Source organism: Cynocephalus volans, chromosome 5, assembly GCF_027409185.1.
Source record: "Cynocephalus volans isolate mCynVol1 chromosome 5, mCynVol1.pri, whole genome shotgun sequence".
NCBI lineage: Eukaryota > Metazoa > Chordata > Mammalia > Dermoptera > Cynocephalidae > Cynocephalus > Cynocephalus volans.
Window position 1 is genome coordinate 54680123 of NC_084464.1, and position 21120 is coordinate 54701242.

General features: G+C 46.3%; 1 protein-coding gene across 3 annotated transcripts in view; it reads right to left on the minus strand.

Annotated features, from left to right (window-relative positions):
- MRPS18A (mitochondrial ribosomal protein S18A) overlaps positions 1-18362 on the minus strand; it is a 33390-nt gene extending 15028 nt beyond the window's left edge. For all 3 annotated transcript variants that reach the window (XM_063097137.1, XM_063097138.1, XM_063097136.1), the window contains exons 1-6: positions 18244-18362; positions 8811-8842; positions 6280-6387; positions 3611-3734; positions 3327-3396; positions 254-320 (exon numbers count right to left, since the gene is read on the minus strand). In XM_063097137.1, coding sequence (XP_062953207.1) covers positions 254-320; positions 3327-3396; positions 3611-3734; positions 6280-6387; positions 8811-8842; positions 18244-18355 — 513 coding nt within the window. In that variant the 5' untranslated portion in view covers positions 18356-18362. The remainder of the gene's footprint in view (positions 1-253; positions 321-3326; positions 3397-3610; positions 3735-6279; positions 6388-8810; positions 8843-18243) is intronic.
- Positions 18363-21120: the final 2758 nt, after the last annotated feature.

Consider the following 21120-nt stretch of genomic DNA (forward strand, 5'->3'; position numbering starts at 1 on the left):
ATGGGCAGGCCAATGGTACTGAAGTTAGTCTCACTGTCCCTCGTGCCATTCATGTTGGAAGGGCCAGGCCATCATGGTGGGATGGGGCAGGAGTACAGTTTTGGCTGAGGGCTCACGGCTGGCCACAGTGGAGGTGCAGAAGGAGCTCTAGCCAGGTCCCCAGAAAGCCCTGCTCTCAATGGTACAGCTTCAAAGGCATTCTTGAATAGGAGACATTGTCCTTCAGGAGAGGTGACCCCACAGCCATGCGAACCTTGTTCCAGCAGGGGCCTTTGTTGTAGATGGGCTTGACAGAGTGGGTAGACCAGCGGGTCAGGTACCTGTGGAGGGAGGACAAAGAGGTGGGTATGCAGGCTGGGGCACCCTGCTGGAACTGGGAGAGTGGGGTACTGCCACATTGGACCAAGCCACGGCTGGCCAAGCGAACCCTTTCACCAGTTTTCCTTTCTTGAAGGGCAGGGAATTTTCCTGGGAGTAACTGTTGAGTGTCCTGTAAACAGATGGGCTGGGCTCTTGCTGCCGCAAGTGTGTGTAGCCAGGGTCAGCCAGCCCAGGGCTATGAGCTCCCTTGATCTTTATGAGTTGTCAATGTTTGTGTTTGCCGGGGAGAAGGATTGTTGCTGCTGTATGGGCTTGGAGGAACCCTTCACTCTTCCCCACTTGGCTCACTCTGCCACCCCAGCCTTCAGGGAGCTCCCCAGGGCACCATTAGTGGAAGACCACTGCCCCTCACCCAACCTATGATGGAAGCCAATGGGTGAGAACCCGTGGGTGTGGCCCTCGCCCAGGAAGGTTCCTGGAAGTAGGAGGGGGTGGAGAAAGATAACTGCTGCCCAATGGTCCTTTGGCCTCCTCTGGGGATGGCCAGGGCCCTGATAGTTCCTGGAAAAGTGGCTCATGTCAGCTAGGCTTGGGGTTTCATGTGTCCACAATGAAACTTGGATCCTGTCCAGAAAGGTCCAACCTTCGTTCTGAAAGCTCAGCCATGTAAAGGCCAGAAATCTTCCCGTCTCCACTCTAAGTTGGGGCTCAACCCAGCCGCCTCTAGAGACCCTGAAGTAAGAAGCTTTTTAGTTTAAAAAAACAAGTAACCTTGGCTGAAATTTTTAGATTAAAAAAAGTGAAAAAATGATGCGTTTCAACTGTGCTCCCCTGGATCTTGGTCTTCGGCTGTCAGCCCCAAGCAGAGGGCCTCCAGTGTCCACTAGAGATGGCGATGCCCCTGTCAGGGTGACGACTGTGGAGGGGGCTGGCCCCTGGGACTGCTTTTTCTAGTCAGTGGTGCTGGGGCAATGGCAGAGTAAGGTAAAAGGAGGAGAACACCTGCTTGCCCTTTTGCTGGCCTCTCCCAGTCTTCAGAGGGGTATGTGGGGGAAGAGATGGGGTATGGGAGTAGATTCCCCAAAAGGAGTGCTCACTGGGATTCAAGGACTCCAGAAGATCCGAAGGCTGATCAGGTTCGCCAGAGCTACTGCCCTAACACTGTTCTTACCCCCATGCCCTGGAGAGATATGAAGGAAGCTGGGTTTCAGCTAGCCTTGAGACTGGTGCCTATGCCACATGGAGCAGCCAGCTGGCAGGGGGTAGACTGGGAGGCCTCCAGTCAGCTCTCCGGCAACACCCCAGCTCTAGGAAGAACCAAGGCTCTTTCCTAAATCAGCCCCTTCCTACCACTCCTGAAGGGGTGAGGGGAGAAGGGACGTGGCAGGAGAATGAAGCATGGCTCCACTGGGCCCCAGCAGAGTGTGGGCCAATGTATGGCAGCTCAAAAACCTCTGAATGGAATCACAGAGTCCCTTGCAAGGGAATCAATTTCCTTCGTAGCCAGGACTTCCCTTCCTGCCCAGTGCAGCCTTTTGCAACCCAAGAACCCACACATCATCAATCCTGTGTCATGTTAAAGGACACTGGATGTATGAGAGGGAGCCTGGCCTAGCTTCAAAGTCCTGAGGGTAGAATGGATTGTGTCCTCAGGCCTGCTGCTGTCTCTTAAAAAGTCAGAGCGGGGTGGGCTCAACCCTCAAATGGTCTACTGCACAGCTGGGAGACATAGGAAGAAGTTAACATGTCTGCCTCCCCAAGGCTGCTGGCAGATGGCCTAGCCAGCCATGTGGGAGGTGTAGGTGGAGATGGGCACAGGGCCAGGGTGCTGGCAAGGCACTGGTGAAGGCTCAGCTCTGGCCCAGCCTCCAGGGACAGGTGAAGCAAGGCACCAGGAAGCAACCCTGCCTTCCTATATCCTGCACCTTCAGCCCAGCAATTCAGCCTCCCTTCCCCCATGCTGGGTTCTGTTGGGGATCAGCTTAGGAGGTTTGCTGGGGGCTGGGGTGTCCTGCTTTGCTTCAAACATCTTTGGTCCCCTACAGAGAGCCATTCCATCTTTCTCACTCCAGTCTGGGAACCACCGGTGGCAGCTGGACAGGCTGAAGGAGGGAGGGGCCATTGGTAGGGGAGAACAAGAAGAAACCCCCAAATCAATTTTATAGACCTGGCCCTACTCTCAACAACGGGATATCATAGATCTAAGAGTGTGTGAGTGTGGGATGTCAGAGATGAGGAAGAGGAACTTGCAGTAGGACAGCTGCCTGCGTGTTAGACAAGAATCTGCTCCCACCCTAGAGGGGACCACCCTGCTTAGGCTGGAGGGCAGACTGATTGATTCAAGGGTCTGAGTGCCTTCCTCTTCTTCTCTATAAAACTTCAGGACCTCCGAGGCCACCACATGCAGCTATGTAGGTCGTTAACTGCACAACTCTAGGGAGCACTATTTGTGATCTCATCTACATGGATGCTGCCTTGAAGTTGTGCAGTGCACGACTTGCACAGCTGTATACAGTGGCCCTACCCCAAAAAGCCCTCCCATTTCTGAGGCCTCATTCTGCCCTCTAATAACCCCAGTGCTGGAGAAAGCTGGGATAATGAAAGTTTGCAGAAGTGCTCTGACATCCCCATAGCAACCCAGTGTGATGTCATAAACAGTGGATTAGCACATTCTAATGCCCAATCAGCAGGCTTTCTTACCTCCTTGCCCCTGTGCTAAGTGCCCTACAGGGGAGAGAAGAGGAAAGAGGCTGAAGCCAGTAAGGGAGCTGACAGAAGCAGAACAGACTGCAGCAGTTGTGGGACTTATGGGAGTGAGGTGCTCAAGCCCGAAGGCAATGGAACAGACAGCTGAGGTGCACTCTGGCTTTCCTGAGCTGTGGGATGAGTGCCAGCAAATGGTTTCCCCAGTGGAATCCAGTGAGACAGTGAGAGGAGGGCCCACAGAATGCTCAGGTTGTTGACACCCATGTTTGCTCAGGTTGTTGACACCCAGGTTTGCTTACCGGTTGAGCTGGGGTTTGCTCTTCGGAACAAATCCTTCAGGAAGCTGAGGCCTGTGATTTGGGAACAAACCTGAATGGAGGGAAGAACATATAAGGGTGATGGTCTCTGCAGCTCTTCAGAGGGGGAAGCCCCAGGGAGCGGGGAGGCTGGCATTGTGGGGGTGAGTATATTAACACTTGGGATCTCTACTTCTCTTTCAGGGGGGGCAGGAACATGGGGCAGCTGGGTGGAGAGAGAAGGTCCCTGAAGCCCTCCGCTCCTCTTAGCCCTGGGAGGCCTTTACCTGCTCGGTGAGCCATCTTCACACACTCCTCAATCTTGCGGTGCTCTTCCTGGCATAGGCCTGTGATCCTTCGGGGTAGCATGCCTCCATGAGGCCGGATGAACTGACTGAGCAGCAGAATATCCTAGTGAAAACCAGAAAGAGGAGATGTGGGGGTCAGCTGGGCTTGCTTTTGATGCTGGGGAGCCAGGGCCACATGGTCTACAAGGGAGGCTGCAGGATCCCTGCACTCTAAGAGGTCGATGTCTCTCTTGGGAACCTACTTGAGACTGCTTCCCCCACACAGAGCTTTGCATACTGGACTGCTACCCTCACTCTAACAAAGATTAATACCAATTTAGTAAGACTGTCTGTGCCCCATTACCAATCCCAAGAGCTCCCATTCCTCCATTAGATAATCTTTGATAGACTGGAGAATAGAAATTCTTCAAGAAGTGTTAATAATCTTTTATGCAAGGTACTTGAAATACCTTTCTTGGTGACAAAATGTCTGTTGAGTTATTCTCCTTGGGTGGGATAGGGGACATGCCATATACAAGGGTACTTCAAAAAGTTCATGGAAAGATTTGTATTACCTTTTAATTCTATTTTTCCATGAACTTTTTGAAGCACCCTAGTATTTCCACATAAAAGGGAAAACCTGTACTGTTTTAGCCCCCAAACCCTACATGCCACAGGCCAGAGAGTACACGCAGGCAGCCCTCCACCTTTTGCTGTCCCCTCTGAAGTGCTAGGCATGCCTATAAGCTGAGGAGGACAGGACCAAGGTTGGGAAGTTTAATCCCCTATCATCTAAGCCCCTGTGACCAGATGCAAATAGATTCTTGGGCTTCCTTTGGACCATCAAATGCTGGACAAGGCTGCTTGGGGCAGGCCAAAGAAACAAGGATAAACAGAGCCAGAACTGAGACAAGTGACTACCTCCCCCTCCCCCAACTCTCACAGAATGGCTGAAGGGGTTAAATAAAACCAACCCCTGCCTTGGGCCTGACATGTCAGTCTTAGCAGTCATGTTCTACAAACCAGCGTGCTGCCCTGGCAGGCGCCTCACTGTATAACCACAGATTTATTTTAATCACTGGACAGTTCCTGAGGGACCCAGACCCTCGATTCCCACCCCTGTACTCTTCAGAATGTGATGAAAAGAACTTGGATTGGATTAATCCAGGACTAATAAACTGGGCTCATGGCCCCAGGCCCCCACTGTAGGCTGCCAAGCAAGCTGACAGCTTTGTGCAGCTCAGGCTAAGGGTGCTCTGAGTGGAAAGGGGTAAAAGGAAAAACAACATTAGCCTTTACCTCGGAGGGGATTAGATTTCTTCTGCTGGATAAACAGAGCCAAGTACATGTCTTGGAAATAGCTGGTAGGAAGAGTGCCACATGGTGGCTGGGCAGGTGTGGGGTTCACTTTCCTATGAGCAGATGGGATTCCAAGTATGCCCACAACCCCACTAATTTCCAGGTTGCAGGCAGCTCTGAACACTACCCCTTTGCCTGCACACTTTCTCTTACTCCAAGCAGCCATCAGCGGAAGGGCACTGGGACAGGGCGGAAGACACCCCTCCCCCCTCCCCCCAGGTGGCCTGAAGCCAAGGCTCCCAGCCCAGGAGATTAGTTGGGTCATTCTGTTCAGATCCCATGGGCATGTGGCCTCTCCTGCTCTTATCACCTGACCAGGATCTCTACCCTTAGTCATCCCATTCCACAAAGGGGCACAGGGACAACTTGCAGGTCAAACTGGCCCCGAGCCTGAATCACCTGAAACCCAAAAATAGGGTGCTTAATGTCACCACTGAGAGCTCTGAAGAACAAGTATGGATTTCTCCAAGGCTGTGTGCTCACCCCTGGGCCTTCCTCATCTCTAGAGAGGATGTATAGAGCAGTAGTTAGAAATAGGGGCTCTGCCTGGGCTTTGTAGCCCTGGAGTTTGTATCCCAGCTCTGATACTAGCTGGGTGATCCGAGGCATGTTCATTAACTTCTCTGTGCCTCAAATAACCTCATCTGTAAAACGAGGATGAAACAAATACCTACTTCACAGGGTCATTGTGAAAATAAAGTGAAATAAAACACGTCAGTGCTTACAACAGTGCTTGACACAGCATATGCACTCAATATGTTAACCTATTGTTATGATTCATTCGTATCTTCTTTCCCTGGAAACAACTGCTCTAGAAGAGCTAGAGCAAACAGGTATCTTTGTAGCTCCAATACAGAAAGACAGTAATGTGTTCCCAGATCATAGTGAGAACCAAGAACCTCTTAAAATACACCCTCACTGCAAAAGGAGGAAAGCCAAACCCAGCTTATGATTTCAACCTCAGAGAACATAATCTCTGCCAGGTGGGGTTCAGACCCCTGGGGGTCTGAAGTGCAACCAGATCACGAACTCAATCAGTGGCTCTCAACATGGGCTGCACATCAGAATCACAGGAGAGCTTTAAAAAATGCTCAGGCCCCTCCCCAGGACTGATTCAGCTGGTCTGGGGTGAAGCCTGGGCATCACTGTTTTTTAAAGCTTGCCAAGAGATTCTAATGGGTAGCCAGGGATGAGAGCCACTGGACAAAATGCTGTTGTCTTTGGTGGTTCTATGAGATGCAGCAGCAGCTACTGAGGGAGGACGCTGCTCAAGTTAACTGAGGAATCCTAACTCAGACATGCGGACTCACCTCATAGTTATACCTGTGCTTCAGGTTCCAACGGCAGATGGGGCACTGTCCAGAGGGGTTAGGGGGATTTGGACTCTCCTTGGGAGTCTCTGTGATATGGCCTTTGATCTAGGAGGCAGAGAAAGAGAGCCAGTTTGAGGGGCAGAGCCAGCATGGAGCCACTTATCTCTGAGCAAACCCCAAAATGATGGGAGTGCTGGTGAAAAGTTTATCTCTAGGGGTCATGTGGGAGTAGCTAACAGGTCTCTCTTCCTGAATTGTGGGTTTGTTCTGCAACTGCTGTATACTGGGCCTTGAGGTGGCCAAGGATGTAGCTTGGTGGCCCACAGGGGTAATGGAAATGATTTGAAATTTATACTGGTGGCAAGAGGGAGGGAGGGGTTTGCTGTTTACCAGCTGAATCCTACCTATCTTTCATCAAAAAAACATAAAAACACCAGAATATTATGCTTTCTTTTTCCCCACTTTGGGAAAAAGTAATACAGGCACATGGTGAAAAGTTTTGAATGGCACAGGTATGTAGAGTTTAAAAGGAGTTTCCCTCTCATCTCCACATGTTCTCCTCTGAGGAAATTGCATTTTCTAGCTTTATCTTAGAGATCTAAGCCTAAGCCAGTGGATCTCAACCAGAGGTGATTTTCCTCCCCAGGGGACACTTGGCAATGTCTGGAGACATTTTTGATTGTCACAACTGGAGAGCGGGTGCTAATGGCATCTACCGGGGTGCTGCTAACTATTCTACATTGTGCAGGACAGCACCCACAACAAAGAATTATCCAGCCCAAAATGCCAAAGTGCCAAGGCTGAGAAACCCCAGGCCATGCCTATACAAGCAGACATCTGTATGCACTCCTGCTTCTTTAAAAAACAAAAACAAAAACACACAGGTGGGAGTATACACCCTCCTGTCCTGCTCCTTACTTTATCATTTGGATGCCACCTTTCAAACCTGCTGAGGCCACGTGTGAAATGACCTCCCCACCACTGTATCCTGTGACACCGCCTTCGAATTACTAAGCACAACAACCCAGTGATCTGGGAATCAGCTCCATCTGCAACAGAGGAGTTTAGAGAGCCTTGCTGACTGGGGTTGTGGATTATGAGAGTGAGGCTGGGACAGGTCTGAGAGGCTTTGGGAGGGAAGCAACACTGTCTTCTGGGGGAGAACTGGCAAAAGGGAAAGGCGGCTGCAAGTATTGCTTGGCTATGCAGGGCATTGCTACCCACCTTTCTGCCACAGCAACCACAACCACGCCAGAAACAGAGAAGTTGTGGGTTAGAGAAAATTTCCAGGTATACAGTATGCCTTGTGGAGGCGGGGGTGTCATAGTAGGCTGGAGGGAGAGAGCTAACATTTACTGTCTCCTCATTATAAACCTGGCTCTGTGCTAAGAATGGTTCACATATATCATTTCATTTAACCCCGACAACCCAGTGAGGTAGGCATCTGATCTTATTTCATAGAGGAGAGAGTAATGCCCCAAATCAGCCACAACAGCGCCTCTCCAGGCATGGATGGGCTCTTTCCTCCCCGGAGAGCTCTCACAGGGCCACAACGTCTCCATGTTCATTCTACAAATAGCGGATTCATGTCCCACATGAAAAAGTCTTTACACTCAAAGGTCAAATGTATTTCTCTCATCCAACATGGAGTTTATAGGGTGAACGCTTGTTGTGGCTTTGAATCAGGGAACCAAAAAAGGTACCCTAAGGGGATGGGGGTGCCCTAAAAAGACAGAACTGTTTTGGAGCTAAGCAGTGGAAAGGCTGAGGAAATATTCTGGGGGAAGACACAATGGACTTGTCCTGGGGATAAGACTGCCTTGAGGAGGACTGAGCTTGGCTGGCTGCCAGAAGGGTTAAACCCCTGGTTGACATGGAAGTTACAGAGGCTTCTGGGAGCTCTGTGGAGTGGCTGAGGATTTCTTGGAGGCATGGAAGGCCATGTGAAAACATTGTCTTTTAAGGATTATGGGATAATCTAGACCCCATGACTCCCCAAGGAAGGGAGGTGAGAAGAGCCCAATGAGGGAAAGGGGGGAGTGGGTGGATAAAGAATTGTTCCAGCTTTCCTACCAACAGACAAGCCAGGGCGCCAGCTAGTGAGGCCCAGGCTCAGAGAATGTCACCTTTTAAATGCACCACTTAAAGAGCAGTTTAGTCATTCCAGGCAGAAAAGAAAGGAACTGATGTCTACATTGCTGGACCTGGGTCACTTTACTCTTACTCTAGACCTGCAACTCTGCCTTAGTTTCCCCTTTGGGAAACTGATGTATCACCCGCCAAAGAACATATCAGCAAAGGCCTCTAAGACCTTATCAAACAAAAGGCCACTTTAATCAAATAATAGACACCTCAGCCCAGGCACAGCGATGGTTCCTGATTAACCACACTACAGCACACAGCTTGAAAAATAGTAGACTGTGTGGTTTGTGGTCATCAAGGGAGCTGATCCTGGAGCCAGGAGTCCAGTTTCGGCCTCCCTCCCTCCCTCAGAGGAGTGGCTAAATGGCCAACTCGATGATACTCACTATAGTTGTCTTCCCTTCTTGGATCTCCACCACTATAGAGAGAAAGGGGAAAAATTAGGTCAGCCATTTAATAAGGAACAGAGAGTTTCAAATAACAGCTCAAATTCTACACATGCAGAAAAAGGAGCCTTCAGTCTGCATTCTCCCACAGTCACTACCTGGAACAGAAAGTATGCAGAGTTCACCCCCAAGTGCCAAGGCTCTATGCCCTTGAGGCTGGGTGGGGGCAACCCAGGATGCCCAGGTAGTATAATCTCTCTGGGATTAAGTCTCCACATTGTTTTTGCCTTTCTAAGCTGAGATTCACCTTGGTTTCCTCCAAAGGAAGATCCTGCCCTACCGCAGCTAGCAATAATGACCTAAGAGTTGGTGGGGCAGTGGCATCTAAAAGACCTTCAACAGTACCCCCTGCATGTGCCCCTTCATAAAGAGAATCAGACAAAAATGGTTTCTGATTTTGAAGAGTTTACAATCTAAGATAAAGCAGTGAACTAACACTGTTTGCATGGCCCCATGGTGGATAAGCAATGAGACAAGTTCATTCCTCCTGAGAGTCTCATGTTAAATCTGTAAAAAGGGCTGGCCGGTTAGCTCAGCTGGTTAGAGGGTGGTGTTATAACACCAAGGTCAAGGGTTTGGATCCCTGTATCAGCCAGCCACAAAAAAAAAAAAGTCTGTACGAAGACAGCTGTGTGAGTTAAATCCTCTTCTCCTCTCCTCTCCATTCCTCCCCTTGCAGGGCTGCATTTTGTTATCTATACTGGAGAGGGGTGATGGAAGAAGTGAGAATAAGGATACTGGGTCCAGGCAGAATTTCTAGGAGGGTACTACTACTCCAAACTGAGAGGGACTCCCTCAGCTCTTGCAGTCAGAAGAGAACATGAGGGGAAGACAATCAGTCTCACACATCTGTCAAGCTATGTGCATTTCCAATCTTACTTAACCAGGATGCAGAATGACAACTCCAATGATAATCAAAGGAAGAACCAAACTAATAGCTTGCATTTGGAAAATCTGATCAAATAGTTCTTGGGGATTTGCCCTTGCTCTCCCAGCTTCTTTAGAAAGAGAAGCCACAGCTGTTAGCAAAAGACTGGTACACAGCAAATGCTCAATAAATGCTAGCTATTATTTTTAGGGAGAAATATAGTTGCCATGGTCCCCCTCTGACAGCTAACTACTGTAATAGAAAACATGGGCCCACATAGCTAGGCTGCAAACTGTCTTTCAAAATACTAAAACCATATTTTAACAGCAGCTTGGCTATCTCAATTTAGTTTTACTCAGCTCTGGCCAAGGCAAGAAGTAGTCCAGACTACAAAGAGCCTAAGATTTTCAACTTTGAGGATCCAGTGAAAGCTACGGACCTCTCCCCACGAAAATGTCCATAAGTATACATACAATTAGACATGGATTTCAGGAGGCTCACACCCCTGGAAGCTATATATCTAAGCAGTAATAGTGGTTATCTCTCAGGGGTGGCAGTAGGTGTTTTTAGTTTCTTCTTTTTGCTTATTTGTATTTTCTAAAGTTTCTAAAACAAACATGTATTGCTTTTGCAATAAAAGGAGAAGGGAATGTAAGGAAAAAAGGCAATTGTATTCTAACCGAGGCCCATGGCAGCATCTGTGATCACTGAGCTCTGTGACCAACACCTAATTGGACACAGACTGCCTGGAATTGTTCCCCATTTGTTTTCTGGGCAAGCCATTCATAAAAGACTCATTACTCCAAAACGACTGACCTGACAGCCCCTCAATGTCCAACTCCAGACGTACAAACGAGTAATTCTGGACGAAAAGCCCTGAGGCTTTCTCCAGAGAACACTGTAGTCACTAATCAATTCAAAGACAAACTGGGTTTCTCCATGTAAAAGAAAATGCGTCACCCCACACATGGACCTACTTGTATAGAACAGAGACCAACCCAAGAACAGGATGTGGGTGACACTCAACCTGGTTCTCAGTCTGGAAGCCAGCACAGCTGCAGAGGGAAGGTCACTGCAATGTGTCAATCTGCAGGTACAACCTACAAACAGGGTAGAATGGAAGTAGGAGGGCACCTCCCCAGCCCAGTAGGGGTTCTAGGCACCCCAGAAACTGTGCAAATATGCAAAACCAAGTTGAGAGAGGGTCTGAAGGCAACCAAATCTGAGCAACAACAGGTGTGTGTGTGGGGGGAGGGGGGTTTCTGAGATTCCTTGTGGGAAACAAAAGGAGAGACACATTCTGGTACCACTGGAGTCAGCATAAGAACAATGCCCTGAAACACAAAGAGGATAATCATGTGGTTCCCTTCTTGGTGGAGGCACTTGGGTCCTAACCATGAGGTAAACAAGTCTAACAAAACACATCACTCCCGGCAAAGAACCAAACCCTGAAGTCATCCCATGGGCCCCTGGAAGAGAGATCAAAGCCCATGGCAAGCTCCAGTGTTCACAGGATCTCCACACAGCAGCCCTGAGCCAGTGAATCATCTTACTAGAGGCCAGTGGGTAAAACAATAAGGCAGATGCTTATCTAATAGATGCAATTTGTCAAACCAGAAGGAATGACCTGAGAACTCACACGAGACTGAGAATGATCAGGGTAGTCTCTTGGTACAGGGGGGAGAAGGCCCAGCTGGAGCCTGGAGAGGCCCTTAGTAGATTTTAAGCCTCTAGGAAGAGGAGATAGGAATCAATAGTATTGCTTTTCAGTGTGCATACAAAAACATGTTAAAAACAAACAAAACCTGAGATCCATTTTGTCCCTGGCTTCCTCTCCATTCAAGAGAAATGGGGGTAGCTAAGAAAAGCTGGACTAAGAGATTAAGGCACTAACTGAAAATTGTTTAGAAGAAGATGGAATCACCCTCGTGTTCTGAGATATGACAGTATCAAGTATACTAAAGAAAGAGATGAAGCAGTTTTCTAAACTAGAACTAAGAGCTAAAATCTTTCTAGACAGGCACTTATACACATCAAATAATCTTTTCCAAAATGAAGCAACACATTTGCTGAGCACCTGTGGAATACAAAGCCTCACTCTACCTACTGTGGAGGTTACAACAGAAAAGGAAGTCAATGTCTTTGCCCTCTATAGGAGGAAAGGGAACCAAACCAAGTATGGGAACTTCACTATAATAAAGTCCATGGGCTGGCCGGTTAGCTCAGTTGGTTAGAGTGCAACTTTATAACCCAAAGGTTATGAGTTCAGATCCCTGTACTGGCCAGCTGCAAAAAAAATAAAGTCCATGTCTCGTAAAGAGGTCCTCTGAGTACTTCAATAAATACTCGCCTAGATGGAGTCAAGATAACTGAATTGTAACAGTCTGGAGCAAACAGCATTGTGTTGAGAACACAGTGAATGCAAAAGACCTCGATGGCCACATAAACACAGACACAGTGAACTGTAGCTATATAAAGACCCAACTGCTTAGTAAAAGGGGATGTGACGAAAGATGAATGATGAGGAATACAGGGCACTGCTGCACAAAGTGCCCAGGGACCAAGGTACCTCTTGGAAAGGATCTGGGGAAACCAAGTCCCAAGCAGAGTATGAAGGAATGGAGGACGTGATGGCTAGAAGGCAGCCATGTCTTATGCAGGGTCAGGGAGTGGAGTGCCATGTTTGGGATGTGTACCTGCAATTCTGGGCACTGACTACTTTTCCCAAACACCTTCTTGCCTCAAGCACTGCTTCCTTCAGTTCATCTTTAATTCTACCATTAAAGTTTTCTGGTTTTCTCATAGCCTCTTCCCTTCTTTTCCTTGGACACCTGAGGGACTGAACCTCTGCCTGGTGCTTCGGAATGAGGAGTCTCACTGCTGCACAAAAATCACTTTCCAATAGTGGGTTCCTCTGGACTATGTCCCTTGAATTCTTTAAAACCTCCAACTCACTCCTCTCTCAAAGCTTTTAGCTACATAGAGGACTACCCACACTGCCAGGCAAGTCCTTGTCCGAAATGCTTGGTCCACCAGAAAGCCCCTTTATGAAGCAAATTCCATTTGGCCTTTATTCATTTCAATACACTCTACTGTAAGTGTCTGACAGATCCTGACTGTTAATTCATATAATCATGTGTGTTTATTTTTTCTTGTTTTAAATACATTTCCTTCATAAGACCTCTAAGAGTGATAAGGCAGGAATGAGGTCTAATACAATCTTTGCTAAATCTGGCAGTGCCAACCACAAAGGCACTAAATAGTCTTCAGCAAGTTACTTGGTAAGAGCTTTCAGGGAAGGAGGGAGCAACAGGGAGGCCCTGACATGGAGTACCAAAGTGATGTTCCTGCTGGCTCTGCTTCCAACCGTATCACTTAATAGCTGTGTGATGTTGGGCAAGCTATTAATGAACCCTTTTGGGATCAAATTTCCTTTTTTAGTTAAAATCCACCTTTAAGGATTGTTGAGAGACTGAATAAATATATGTGGAAAACCTAGCACTGTACTTGCAGCAGACATTCAGTAAATCACAATTTCCATTTTCAGTCTTTCCATTTCAATCACAATTTCCCCTTCAGTCTTACTTCTTCCAAAATAATCTTTTTTTGGCTTTGTATGTCTCTTGTTGAATTTTAGGCCAGGCTTTCTCAAGATTAGAAGGACTGACATTTTGAGCCAGATGGTTCTTTGTTGTGAGCACTGTCCTGTGCATTGTTAAGATGTCTAGCAGCATCCCTGGCCTCTGCCCACCACATGCCAGCAGTACCAGTTGTACTACTAAACCAAACATGTTTCTAGACATTTCCAAATATTTCCTGGGGCCAAAACTACCCCCAATTGAGAATAATTGCTTTAGATTGAAAGTCTTCATAGGCAGGAACACAGGTGCTCAGTCCTCATGAACACTGACTAAAATGATCTGATACTTTGAAAAGTAGGATGCTTGAATACTGTCAGCAGAAAACCCAGCCTTCTCCCTACAATTTTTAATTCTATGTGTACTGTATTATGTGAGTGTCAAATATACCATTTGGGACCAGTCAAAATTAGCTATATGTGCAATACTTTATGCCTTACAAATAATGACTAGAATATCCAAAGGAAAGTTTTTTCATTTAAAAGCTTTGGAGACAGGTGATTCTCCAGAAGAATATAGAATATAGTAGTGCCTTTTCACGTAAGATCACATCAGTTCAATCTATCATATAGCTTTTAGGTCTGACAGTGAGTAACAGACAGAAGAGCTACCAATGTAAGTAATTTTTTTGTTGGTGGTGGAATAGGAAGTCAGCTTTTATTCAGGAACACCAGTGACCTGAGGAGAGACGTTAGGCAAACCCATCTCTCTGATAAACCTGAAGGGGAATGGCCAGACTAAAACCACCTCAAAGACTCAGATTTACTGAGAGGTTTTTAGAGAGGGGGTTTAAAGAAAGGAATGTGGTGAATTAAAAAGCAGGAGGGAGGGGGACCTGAGATGTGGGGACTCTGTGCAAAGAGCCAGGCTTCATCTGGTTTCTGTTCCCATCCTTGATGTTTTCTTAGGGTCCTCCTGGATTTTGATGTGCTTCAGGATGGAATCGGCATAGCTTTTTTGATGTCTTCTTTAGCAAATGTATTAGTCATGGTTCTCCAGAGAGACAGAATTGATATGTTATAAATATATGAGAGGAGATTTATTAGAGGAATTAGCTCAAGCAATCATGAAGAGAAGTCCCACGATAGGCCATCTGCAAACTGGATGCTGGTAATGTGGTTTGTTCCAAGTCTGAAGGCCTCAAAACCAGGGAAGCCGATGGTGTCCTTGATGTAAATCCTGGAACCCAAAAGCTGGAGTCTTGAGCTCTGATGTCCATGGACAGGAGAGAAGAGTGTATCCCAGCTCTAGCAGATAGAGAGATTCATCTTTTTTTCTCCAGTTTTTGTTCTCTTCCTGGGTTCCCAGTCTTTTCTATACATCCTTTGAAATCCAGGTGGAGGCTCCCAAGCCTTCACAGCTCTGGCATTCTGCTAGCTTGCAAACTTAACACCATGTGGATGCTGCCAAGGCTTCCTGCTTGTATCTTCCAAAGCTGCGGGTCCAGTTCCACCGGGGGCCAATTTAGCCACAGCTGGAGCAGCCAAAGCAGCTGGGGTGCTGGTGCTTGGAAGCAGCTTTCCGAGGTGGTTGTAGACAGTGAGGCTGTGGAGGGCACCACAGGCCTGTTCCCCAAGACCATTCTGTCTCCCTAGGACTCCGGCCTGTAATGGAAGGGTTGGCCCCAGAGGCTTCTGCAATGCCTTCAGGGCCTTTCCCCCCTTCTGTCGATAATCCCTTTCTTTTGTACTAATCTTACTAACAGCACTGCATTTTTCTCTTGAAAATGCTCTCTGCTTCTCTACCACATGGCCAGGCTGCAAATCTTCCAAATCTTTATGCTCTGCTTCCCTTTCAATTATACGTTCTAGCTTTATGTCATTCCTTTTCTGACAAAACTCAGCATAAGCTGTTGCAAGTAGCCACGCAGCTTCCTGAATGTTTTGCTGCTTAGAAATTTCTTCTGCCAAATACCCTGGGTCAGCACCTTTAAGTTCCACATTCCAGGCCGGCCCGTGGCTCACTCGGTAGAGTGCGGTGCTGATAACACCAAGGCCACGGGTTCGGATCCTATATAGGGATGGCCGGTTTGCTCACTGGCTGAGCGTGATGCTGACAACACCAAGCCAAGGGTTGAGATCCCCTTACTGGTCATCTTCTTTAAAAAAAAAAAAAAAAAAAAAAAAAGTTCCACATTCCATAAAACTTTTAGGCATGAACAGAATGCAGCCAAGTTCCTTGCCAGTTCATAGCAAAGGTGATCTTTGTCCCAGATTCCAGTAAGTCCCTTCTCATTTACACCCGAGATCTTCTCAGAATGGCCTTTACTGTCCATATTTCTATCATCATTCTGCTTACCACTATTCAATCAGTCTTTAAGAAGTTCCAAACTTTCTCTGGTTTTCTTGTCTTCTAAACTCCCACCAGCAGCTAGGCTTTTTCTAGCGTGCTTCTTCAAATTCTTCCAGCCTTTTCTCAACACCCAGTTCCAAAGCCACTCAGCATTTTCAAGTATTTGTTATAAGCAACACCCCACTTCTCTGGTATCAGTTTTCTGTCTTAGTCTGTTTCTGCTATAACAAAATACACAGAACTGGGTAGTTTGTAAGAAAACAAAATTTATTGCTTACAGTTTTGAAGGCTGGGAAAACCAAAGTCCAAGGAACACATCTGCTGAGGGTCTTCTTTGGTGGTTCTGATGGCTTTAAAAAGAGAGTGCATAAGGAGCTCTCTCTCTCTCTGCTCCACCATTTTCTGCCATGTTGAGACCCCTGAATTGCTGTAAAGCCACCACCAAAGAAGACCCTCATCAGATGTCATCCCTGGACTTTAGATTTCCCAGCCTCTGAAACTGTAACCAATAAATTTCATTTTCTTACAAACTACCCAGTTCTGTGTATTTTGTTATAAGAGACAGAAATGGACTAATACACCAATCTAAGTATTTATGGAGGACTTCAGAGACCCACTTGATTACACAGTCCATCATTTCACAAACTCTCCAACTGAAAAAATTCTTTATGTCTAATCTCAAATATTCCTGTTGTTAAAAAACAAACTATTCCTTTTGCCTTTCTTCTGGGAACATAGTGGAGAACTGTTTCAACTTTGAATTTCATAAAGGATATGCAAGTTGCAGCAATTAGTGTGTGACACTTAGCAGACACCCTCAAAAATATTATGGGTATGACTATTTTGTAGTACAGGAATAGATAAAACAACTTATCCAATCCTTTCTATCATCAGCATGATTTCTTTATTAATGGATTAGTCTATCTAATGTCAATCAGGCAGTAACTGGACTTTTTCTTTCTTTTTTTTTTTTGGCAGCTGGCCTGTAGCAGGATCCGAACCCTTGAACTTGGTGTTATCAGCACCACTTCACTCAAGTGAGCAACCTGCCAGCCCGATTTGTTCTTTTCTAGCAAACATTCCATCTTCCCTTTATAGCTAACTTCTTCAAATATATCTGTTATTTCCTCTTTTTAATCAACTATCTCTTTGATTTCTCCAAAACGGGTTTCTTGTCTACTACTCCACTGAAATTGCTGTTTGAAAGCTAAGGAAAAAAAAAAAAAAGAGAGAGAGACCTCTAAGACAAATCCAATGGCCCCTTCATTAGGCTCTTCTGCTCCCTCTGATCAACAATGCTCACTATTTTCTACTGGATTCTTCTCAGCTTTAGTTAAAGGATATCCTGGCTGGCCAACAGTATGCCAGAACCTTAAAAAAACCACATCACTTCTTTTGCATATCACTTATCCTTTCTTACTTCCAGCATTACACTAAGGAAATCTATGTTCTGAAAGACCTTTTCACTCTCCGCCAGATTCCATCCTTGTATAAGCCTGTTCAAGACACATCCCTTTTATGAAAACTTCCAATCGGGTTTGTTGAAGTACCGAATCTCCCTGTACTTCATCATGTAAATGACTAACTTGCATTTATTTATTTATTTATTTATTTTTGTCTTTTTGTGACCAGTAAGGGGATCGCAACCCTTGGCTTGGTGTCGCCCGAACCGGGCTCAGCCAGTGAGTGCACCGGCCATTCCTATATAGGATCCGAACCCGCGGCAGGAGCGCCGCTGCGCTCCCAAGCGCTGCACTCTCCCGAGTGCGCCACGGGCTGGCCCCTAACTTGCATTTAATGGAGAGTATACATACCATCTCATTAGAACCTAAGCTTCTCAGGAAAAAGGCTGTATTTTCTCTTTCTCCAGAGCTCCTTCAGAGCTTGTAGCACAGCACTTGGCCTTCAGTAAGCTCTCAGCTGACGCTAGGATCAGGCTGCTTTTCCAGATTTAAGAGTAATAAAAAGCAGCACCAGCACCCAGCATTTTCCTCTGCCTCAGCTGCTCCATGGCCTTTCCACTTCGGCCTCCAACTCTCAGAGAGTCTAGCGGCCCGAGAAGGAAAAGCCACCTTCAGATCACAGCATTTTCAGAAGAGAAACTGAAAAAAGAGAGGATCTGGGGTATTCAGATGTTTTTCCCTTATGGCCCAGGGATTCCTTTAATGAAGAAGGCGGAGGTTCGAATAATACGTAAGGGAGAATTAACATGCAGACCTTCACCGACAACTTTTCTGAACCCCAAGACAGGTTTCTCTTGTGCCCCTGCTAAGTAAGTAGGCCTTTCTCTCCCGTCCTCCCTCGCCTCGTGAGGTCACTCACAAGGCATTTTTCTTTTTTCTTTTTGGTGGCTGGCTGGTACAGAGATCGGAACCCCTGACCTTGGTGTTATCAGCACCGCGCTCTAACCAAGTGAGCTAACCGGCTAGTCCCTAGAAGGTACGTTTAAGTATCCACCCGGGCGCCAGTACCTCCGATGTTTCAGAATCGCGCAAAGGAAAGGCAGGAAGAGGCGGAAGCAATCTCCGCCGCTCTTCTGTTTAATCTCCGGATGTCGCTGGGGCCCAGAACTCACCTTCCCTGAACCCCCGAGCTGGAAGCCGAGCCCAGCTGGTCGCGTCTGGGCCAGCCGAGAGTCCTCGAAGTAACCGTCCACACCGGGACACCAGCGAATCGAAGATTGCCATCTTGAAAACCAACCCTGACCTCTGGTGCACTTCCGCTTCCGGAACGGTGCGCGCGCAGCCGCAGTGGTGGGGCAGGAATTTTGCGCCTTGCGGGGTTCTCTTTCCGTTGCTCCTGTCACTTCCATTTCCCTCACCTGTCCCGCTTTGGGCTAAGAGGAGAGGCCTTTGTGTCAAGCCTGCATTTCGTCCCGAGGATCTAGGGGAGGTGTTCTAGCTCCTGTCTGCCAGTCCCCCCCAATCTCCAAAACTGCTTAGACTTCGTTGGAAAAATCACACGCATTACCCCTATTCTTTAAAGCTTTCTCTTCTCTGCAAGTCAGCCGTGGATTTTCAGTTTCTGTGACTGGGACTAGCTGTACAACAGAGGTTGAAATGGTTAGGAACTCTGGCTCTGGAGTATTAGGTATCAGGCAGGCCTGGAATAGAATTAATACCTCCTTATTTGCTGATCTACACCACCACACTGATCTATGATTCTTGTACAGTTAGACTTCTCTTCAGCCCCAGGGCCTTTGCACAAGCTGAGTCCTCTGCCTGCTCTTTAGCTACCTGGCTAACTCCTACTTATTTCTCAGGGCTCACCTCAAATTTCATTTCCACAATGAAGTCATCCTTGACCTCCCCTGTTACTGGTTCTCAGCACCAGCAACCTCTCAATTTTAGAACTTGGCACAATTGCACTTTTACATTTGTCTGTATAATATGTTCCTCCCCACCAGACTGTAAGTTCCGCGAAGGCAGGAACATTGTTTTTTGTTCACTCTCATATCTCCAGCACTTAGTACAGTGCCCGACACACAATAAGAGTGCGATACATACTTGTTGAATGAATGAATAGAACCTATTTTATACGATTATTGTAAATATTAGATGAGAAAAAATGTAAGTGCTCAATAAACATAGGCTAGTTAATAGGGCAGTTATGGAGAGAGCTCTTTTTACAAGTTTGATGTACTTACCTTATAAGAAAATTTATGGTATCAAAAAGAAAATATAACTGTCCAATCTTCCCTTTTAGATTTGCAGTACATATAGGATATTCCCCTGGAGCTACATAAGAAAGGAAAGTTATTCACAGCTTAATTTTTCCACTTGGTTAGCATATTCTTTCCCATCCTCCATAATAAACCTGAAGGGGGATTTTCTAGTTACCCTACTCTTATTCATAGGTGGAAAAATCAGACTCATTAAATGGCTCAGCATGTTTTCCGATGAGGGGGAGACAAGGAGCCCATCATCCAGTTGGGACTGCCACCATAGTGGGCTAGGAGGATACAGAGCAGCTGCTGCCTGGGGAGCTTGATTGGCATCACCATAGAAAGGGAGAGCAGCAAAAATGTGGCATCAAGGTATCTTTAAACACCATATTCTGGCAGATCCAGTGAAGCGGCAACTTGGAAGAAAGGTCAATCAAGGTGGGAGAGACTGATGCATTGATTAGGAGTGGAGCAGAGGGTCTTGGTGGAGTGTAGGTCTAGGTGTCCCATCCAGGATCAGGAGAGATTTGACTCTCCCTATACCTTCCACTTTTCTTCTGTATGGATGACCCTTGAGTCACATCCCCTATTTGTACCACATCCTCTGTTTCTTTACCCATCCCCAACTTCTCGGGATCCAGCAGAGACCAGGACAGTAGCAGAGCCCCATCCAAGGCTTGTTTTGGACATAGTGGGGCTAAAGCATTCAGGTGCCGACCTTCTCCTCATTATCTTATCCTAATTTATCATAATCAAATTTTATTTTTAAGGACAACATGTATTTTCTACAACAATAGGTAACATGATCATTGTAGAAAAATGAAACTATAAAGTAAAAAGAAAATAAATATCATCCACAATCCAGAGATAAACATTGTTTACATTTAGCAAAATGAAATGATACTGTGCATATTATTTGTTTTGTAATACCTCATTTTTCTGAATCCACTTATTAGTCCCTACATGAAAAACAATCCTGCGAGATTAGGTTTTGTTCAGGAGACTAGACTTTAAAAAACACACACACCTTTTATAACACCAAGGTCAGAGTTCGGATCCCCGTACTGGCCAGCCACCAAAAAAACTCCAAAAAACACCTTTTAATTAACTCATTACCTATATAAGAAAAGTACACAAATCATCAGTGTACAGCTTGATGAATTTTCACAAAGGGAACACACTACCCATACCAACAAGTAGGATATAATCAATATTCCAGAACACCTCCTTGTGTCCACTTCCAGGCACTATACTCCAAGGATAATCATTATCCTGACTTTAGCACCATAAATTACTTTTTCCTGCATTTGAACTTTATATAATATTCCACTGTGAATATACCACAATTTAAAAAATCTTTTCTTCCATTGATAGAATTTGGATACTTTCCTTTTGGGACTATTACAAATAGTGTTATGATGAATATTCTTTTACATGACCTTTGATGAACAGAAGAACACATTTCTTTTGGATGTATGTCTAGCAGGGGAACTGCTAGCTTGTAGGGCATGCATATGCTCAGCTTTAGTAGGTACTGCCAGTTTTCCATAGAGATTGTACCAGTTTACTCTGGTACCAGCTGTGTATGAGAGTTCCATTTGCTCCACATCCTTATCAATATTTGATATTTTTTGTACTTTTCATCTTGCCATTCTGGTTGGTATGAAGTAGGATCTCTCTCTCTGTCTTTCTCTCTCTCTCTCTCTCTCTTTGGCAGCTGGCCAGTAGGGGGATTGGAAACCTTGACCTTGGTGTTATCAGCACCTGGCTTTAACCAGATGAGCTAAC